Here is a 7,413-nt window from a genome sequence, read left to right as displayed (position 1 = left end):
ATTAATTGGTTTATTGGGATATATTATGCTTGTTTTCATTGTAGGAGGATAACATATTCACAATTTTTTGTTTATAACCTTTTTTTTAGGCTATCCACCAAGTTTTTGTCTATATTCCCCAATTAAATTTATTCCTCTCTTAGCCACTAATTTTATCAAAAATGCCTCCTAGAACAAACCTAAAACATCTTAGGACTAGTGGTACTACTCATTCGGGTCAAACCTCTAGTTCCTTATCTTTTAAAAATGCTTGTTTTAGGGACCCTAATACACTCAATCTTTTTAATCAATTTTTCAAAACAAAATCCCTCCAAACCGAACATACTATTGATCCCAACTTTCTATTGTTGTGGGTTTACTAATTCATCATCTTTGAAACCTTCATCTCATGGGGTTGGTTAGACTTTGTTAGCATTCCTTCCAAGGCCAATCCAAACCTTATTTGTACCTTCTTTTCAAATGATATCCTTGTCCTCAAGGAAAATGATATGAATAAAGTCATTGGGATAGAATCATACCTCATGGGAGAAAAGTTAACTCTAAGTCTCTCTTCCATTGCTACACACTTGAATATCCATGATGATGATAATCCTTTTAAGGGCAATGGATATGTTCCAATAAAGAGATTTCCCAATGATAACCCTACCTCCCTTGAGTTCTCCGATCGTCTTTTATTGCTCCTCATTACGTGGTTTTTCGTCCTTCCGGTGGTAAAACTACCCATATGTGTGATTATGACTATTGGTGGTTTTATCATGTCAAGAACAACATTCGTCCAATTTTTTCCATGATCATATTCTTAGACCTTGTTTATGTTGTCTTTAAAGGGATCAATTACACCAAAACTATTCCTTACGATTGTATTCTTAGTTACATCTTTAGGGAGAAACTTAAAGTGTCTACCAGCTATGACCTCCCCATTCCTCTTGTTAGTGTCATCGATCTCAAATCGACCCACAAGACCAATTGGGATTTTGATGGAAATTTCGGCGTGTGGAGTCCTTATAAAAGACAACTCTTAGACAATATTGAAGAAGAAGAAAATGAAATGGAAGAGCCTCCGGTGCCACCACCTCAAGAGGAGATTTCCATGAAGACTATGTATGATGACATTCTTTAAAGCATTGGGAACTTGAGTGCTCACACATCTATTATGTATCGTCGCTTGGACGTGCTTGAGAATGACGGTCACTCAATATGTCAACACTTGATTCCTCCCTTTCCTTCGCTACCACATCTAGAAGAATATACTTTCCTATGTTATTTTAGGACATTTGCATTTTGATTAGGATTATGCACTTTATGGATTTTATTTTAGAACTTTATGTAGCTTTATGTTTGGTACTTTTGTTTGAACTACTCTTGTTGATGACTTTATGCTTATATACTTTATTTTTATATGTAAGAATAATTTGATCTCATCTTACATTGTTGAATATTTGAGTTACCTACTACACTATCATATTTTATCTTTTAAAGCTTAATTTGATTTTGTTATAACAAAAAGGGGAGAAATATGTATAATGCAAAATTTACTAGCCAAAAATTATTTTACAAATGGGAGATTTTATTTTTCACAAAAATATGATAATTTAAATAATTTTTAAATCAAATTTTTACAAAGGGTTTTGTTATATCAAAAAGGGAGATATTATTAAACCAAATTTTGATATTGATATAACATGAAATTTTAAATGTTTTAAGTTATTAAAATTTACATTTTATGATTTTATAAATGATTTATCAAAAACCATTTTCAAGCATTTTATAAGTGTGAAAAATAATAATTAATGTTCTTCAGTAGTTTTATAAATTATAAATAATGTTTTAAAGATCTAAACATTGTTTTAGCCAAAAATCCATGTCAATCTCGAAACCAACATTCCAGTCTCGATACCAATATTCCAGTAGGCTTTTTGGGATCGATACTAGTAGGTGAGTATCGATACTCACATAAACATTTTATATACCAAGGGTTCAACGGTTATAATTTTGACCGTTAGGATGGTCGGTCTCGATACCAACTTCCCGATATCGATAACAAATGTACAAATGAGCATTAAATGCTCAAAATTAATGAATCCAACGGCTCCAAACGGTTAGAATGATGTTAGAAGACTTAAATGGACCAAGATTCAAATGGAGAACAATAAGAAAACCAATTGCAAGATCAAACCAACGTCAATAGAGTTTGAGCAAAAATTGTCAAATTCTTTGTAACACACTTGTGAGCTACATTGTTAAATTTGCTCAAGTGTGATTTACGTGAGTGCTTAAATTGCGCAAACACATTTACCTTGTGAGGTTTTATCTTTGTTTGCTTTATTTGTAAATCCTCTTGTGGAAATAGTGTAAACAAGTGTGATTTGAATGAGTGCTTAAATTGTGCAAACACATTATTAAATCTAGTGGATTGAGAAATCCTTAGTGTGGATGCTAAAGTAGTGGATGCATACTTAGTTTAGAAGTCAGACCACTCTAAATTCCTTGTGCAAAAGTTTTATTTTCAATTGCTTCCACGATAATTTTTTAAAGGTCAATTCACCCCTCTTGACGGTTTTCGATTGTTCGATAAAGCTAACAAACTCTTATATATATAATATTAAATATTATGGGTAACAAGTGCTCAATATTTTAGAAAAATGAAAAGTTAATTAAAAATTGCAACTCTTAGGATTTGAAATTTTGAACCCAATAGTCGTAAAAATCAATGTCATTGCTTAACTATTACAACTATCAAATACATCATTTTCTAATTGTGAATTAATTTACTTCATATTAAAATTGGATTGAAGTTTCTAATAAATAACTTCAATCTTATATTAATTTATTTTAATATTATAAATACTATATAAATATAGTAAAATTAAAGTATAAATGATAGTTTCATAAAATTTATAAAATCATAATTATTTTTTAATTTTGTTTTTAATTAATAACTACTTATTTATATACATACTAAAATGTAAATATTACACGCTTATATAACATATATGCATACAATATATATATAATATAATAATTATCACATCTTCAATTTTATTATTATTAAAAACTCATAATTAATCTTATAAACATTACAAAAAATTATAATATATAAATATTATAATTTTTTATGGATTTGATTATACTATAGATTTAGTTATTTATTGTCCTTAGTTTTAAAGGAATATTAATGATAAATCTATTATTTTGATTTAATTTTAAATGATGTTAAAGGGTTTGAGCTATATTTGTTGAGTTTGAGATATTTTATCGGTGGAACGAATACATTTAAGAAGACAAAAATGAGTGAATTATAAATTTGATGTTCTAATAGTTATTGATGATGACGATCGACAATGATTGACTACGATGGTGATGGTTACTGATGACCGACGACATAAGATTTTGATAGAATTCATGGATTAATTTGATATTATATCTAAATTTTAGAGATTAAAATGATATTAATTAAAAATTAAATTAACATTGTATATGAAGTTCAGAGTGAAATTAAAAATTGAACTTTTCTAACTAACGAGTAATGCCATCAAAGTAATATAAGTTAATGACTGGGTGAGTAAAACATAACAATCAATAATATAAATGGTTAAAATTTAATAAATCGAGCATAAATCATCGAAATGTGATTATTTTAAAATTTGATGAATAAAGATATATAAATATTAAAAGTTCGATTCGATTCGATTTTTCACTCAAATATGACTCGAACCGTACTTTGCGGACTTTTAAAATTGGGGACCGAAACAGAATGACATAAAAACCACGGTTTTCGATTTGATTTGGATCGGTTCGGGTTGGTTCGGTTCGACAATTTTTGACTGTTCATTATTTTTAAACTCATCTTAAAAAACAAATTTAAAGCTTAAATCGAGTGCAAATATATAAATTTAAATTTATGAAAAAATATGATTAGTTTTAATATTTTATTTATTTAAATTTTTACTATAATAAATTAAAAATAAATGTGTTTTGAATACTTATTTTTTTATTTTTTTTAATTCGATTTAATTCAATTCAAACTGTTTTCATATGAAAAATTCGAAACTGAATCGAATTGTATTTTATTTTTAAACCGAACTAAAACCGAATTAAAAATTAAAAAGCTAAACCGAACTAAATCGAATAGCCGATTTCGAATCAATTTTTTAATTTTCTCAAATTCATTGCTCAGTCCTAACCTATCTTAAAACCAAGGCAAAACAAGAAAAAAATATATTTTAAGTGAAAACTAAGGGAAAACAAGAAAAATATATTTTAAAAAAGGGAAACAATTAAAAAGCCGTATGTTTCTCTTTCGTGTCATTGTTTTCCACGATGCAACAAAAAAGAGAAAGAAAGGCTCAATTCGGCTCCCCTCCATACTTCGCAAGGATTTTGCCTAGGCTCTTTGGTTTCTTCTTCTTCTTCTTCTTCTACCTTTCTTTGGTTTTATGCCTTTCTTTGGATTGTTTCAGTAGCTGAGATTACAAGGGAAACAAGATGGATAGTCCCAATGAACCCTCCGCTTTTTCTTATGCTATCTGAATTTATATGTACTTTAATCACCTCCTTTCTTTCTTGCTTCAGCTTCTGCGAAAACAGCAATGGCCGAGTACATGTGTTTGTTTCACAAGGTACCATTTGAACTTCACTTCATTTTTCTTTATGGGTTCTTTTTCTTTGGTGACTTCGTACTTGGTTTCTTTGCAATGCTTAAAAATGACTTAAATTATTGTCGAATGGCCATGGATTATGTCGATTGATAGTAAAGTTCGAATTTTTGAACAAATTATTTGAGTATTCTTGACTTCTATTTCGAACATTTTCTTTTATCAAGTTCTTATTTCTGTTTTTGTGAACAAAATATTTAATGGGTTTGAAGGATAATTTTAATGTTACCTCCTTTGCATGTTTGGATCTGGTTTTTCTCTTCACTCGTTCTCGAACTTTCTTGTATGCTTAAATTTAGAGTTCTATGCATAACTATTATCTACCTGTTTAAAATTAAAACCAGCATTGCATTATTTTTCTGTTTCATGACTCTGTTAAAACTACTAATTGGGTTTTCACGTTTTCTATTTTCCCCACTTTTCTTTTCTAGGAACCTTTACCTTTGAGCTTTGCTATTTACATCTGTTGTAAATATTTTTTAAAATATTTTCTACTGAAACTGTTTACTTGCATGTCAAAGTTTTAACCTCCTCTTATCATCTCTATAAATTTCAAAATAATTTGGGTTAAATATGTGCTGTTTTTCTATGCAGGATACTCTAATTATAAAATCTCCCAAGAAATCTCCATTGTTCTTAAGGACAGTAGTTTTCTTGTTTGCTGTAGTGTGTGGTATTTATGTCTGTACAGTTTGTTTAAAGCAGTTAACTACTGTTACCAAAGTCCAATTTCAAAACTTCCAAGTCATAGAGAATCCAACTCCAGATAGTAACATTATCGAACAAATTGAAGCTCAAATTCCTAGCTTGCACTACCCTAAACCTGAAACTTTTAGCAGGTAAACACGAATACTTTCTGTCTGAGTGTTTTTTTTTTTAAGTTCAGTTGTCTTATATTTTGCTATTCATAATTTGCCAGGGGTGAATGCACACAAAATCCGGTACGATTCTTTTCCATATTGTCGATGCAGAGGTCCGGAAGTGGATGGTTTGAGACTTTACTAAACAGCCATATCAATATAAGCTCAAATGGGGAGATATTCTTTCCAGTGGATAGGAGGAAAAACATTTCGACTATTATACAGACTTTAGACAGAGTTTACAGTTTAGATTGGTTCAATAGTGCTTCCAAGAATGAGTGTTCTGCTGCTGTTGGCTTCAAGTGGATGCTGAATCAGGTATACAAATGTATAGTTAATTTTGCCAATACAATTGTATACATTTGTGTTCCTATGTGATATGATGCCTTTATCTTTTTAGTTTTAAAAAAGTGTTTGATGATTTCCCTTCCTGAAAGAAAAAGAATTGGTGAGCCTTTGATTAGATAACTCTAATTGTCCTTGAATCAAATTATGATGGAATTTCAGGCTTAATATCTTGGCAAAGTTGTTCAAATTTTCTTGTTCACTTGTATGTTTATCTGTATGGATCAGCTGATAAAATGGTACATTTTTTTGACAGCCGAGAAGACTGTACTTAGTTTTAGATATCTAATTTTTGATTCTCCAAATTTGTAATAGTGATTAGCCATGAAAGCAGCCATGCGTAAGACACTGAAGATAGTCATTGTCCTTTATAATGGATGGAAATTATTTGAATCCCAGGAGCTGCTTTGTGGTCTATAGCTAACTGCTAGATGTATTTTCATGCAGGGACTGATGGTGAACCATAAAGAAATAGTAGAATACTTTAATCATTGGGGAGTTTCTGTTGTATTTCTCTTTCGAAGAAATTTGCTTCGAAGAATGGTTTCTCTGCTTGCGAATTCATATGATCGCTATGCCAAGCTATTAAATGGAACCCACAAGTCTCATGTTCATTCACAGGAAGAGGTATTTGTCCCTATCCCTATCCCACCACAGACTCACTCTGTGCGCTCTTTGGCCTTTTCATTGTTGAAGAATCTCAAACTTATTGCTAGTCACTCGATGTAGGCGGCCGCTCTCTCAAGATACAAGCCGATAATCAACTTAACATCATTAATAAGTGATTTGAAAGAAGTAGAGATGGATGCTGTCAAGGCTATAAAATACTTCAATAGCACCCGTCACATGGTTTTGTACTACGAGGATCTCATTACAAACAATACGGTAAGGATATAACATGTTTTCATGAAGTATTTACAGTATTACTGAACTTCAACAACTTTTAGCAAAATGTCCTAGACTATGCGATACGCAGTACCTTGTTCATAACTTTATGTCATTGTTCAATGCTTGTCGCAGAAACTAGAAGATGTTCAAGAGTTTCTAGGTATTCCGAAGATGGAATTGACTAGTCGGCAGGTTAAAATTCACAAAGGTCCGTTATCGGATTTTGTGAAGAACTGGGATGATGTGGTAAAGACATTAAATGGGACACAATACGTGAATTTCCTCGAAGCCGACTACTAAGATCTACTCCATTGCTAACAAATTGAAGGTTGTGGATACCATCTTCTGTTGATTTTCCCTTTTTATTGAAAGCTTACCGGAGAGATACCCAAATAGAAAATTTTGGCTGCCATGAAAAGCATGTACCATTTCTTCTTTTTGTTCGAATTTTATTGATGGTAGCATGTATATGTCGGCTAATGAAAAACTGGGTGAATCATTTGTTCATCCTTAAATAGTGGTTTCATCACTTTACTTTTGCCTTTTTAGATCTCCCTTTAACACACAAGGACCATAAAAGAGACCAGTGATGAAATACTTCAATGTTCCCTTTGATGTTTACTGAAAAAAAAGATTTGACCAAGCCCTGGGCTAAAGCCCAATAA

General features: G+C 31.0%; 1 protein-coding gene across 1 annotated transcript; it reads left to right on the top strand.

The window, feature by feature from the left end:
- Positions 1 to 4,386: 4,386 nt before the first annotated feature.
- LOC120139343 (nodulation protein H-like) lies at positions 4,387 to 7,206 on the top strand. Its single transcript, XM_039154594.1, has 6 exons — positions 4,387 to 4,619; positions 5,250 to 5,494; positions 5,575 to 5,833; positions 6,308 to 6,487; positions 6,590 to 6,745; positions 6,881 to 7,206. Exons 1-6 carry the CDS (start codon positions 4,590 to 4,592, stop codon positions 7,046 to 7,048), a joined length of 1,038 nt encoding a protein of 345 aa, XP_039010525.1. The 5' UTR covers positions 4,387 to 4,589; the 3' UTR covers positions 7,049 to 7,206.
- The last annotated feature ends 207 nt before the right edge of the window (positions 7,207 to 7,413 follow it).

This window comes from Hibiscus syriacus, unplaced genomic scaffold (assembly GCF_006381635.1).
Source record: "Hibiscus syriacus cultivar Baekdansim isolate YM2019G1 unplaced genomic scaffold, ASM638163v2 tig00110744_pilon, whole genome shotgun sequence".
In the NCBI taxonomy this organism is placed as follows: Eukaryota; Viridiplantae; Streptophyta; class Magnoliopsida; order Malvales; family Malvaceae; genus Hibiscus; species Hibiscus syriacus.
Note: the sequence above shows the minus strand (reverse complement) of the source record. Positions and strands in the feature narration are given on the sequence as shown.

Excerpts from the sequence above, each read along its gene's own strand:
- LOC120139343 (XM_039154594.1), top strand. The coding sequence starts at position 4,590 with ATGGCCGAGTACATGTGTTTGTTTCACAAG. Across the intron at positions 4,620-5,249 it reads ACATGTGTTTGTTTCACAAG|GATACTCTAATTATAAAATC; the intron begins GTACCATTTGAA and ends TTTTCTATGCAG. Across the intron at positions 6,488-6,589 it reads ATGTTCATTCACAGGAAGAG|GCGGCCGCTCTCTCAAGATA; the intron begins GTATTTGTCCCT and ends CACTCGATGTAG.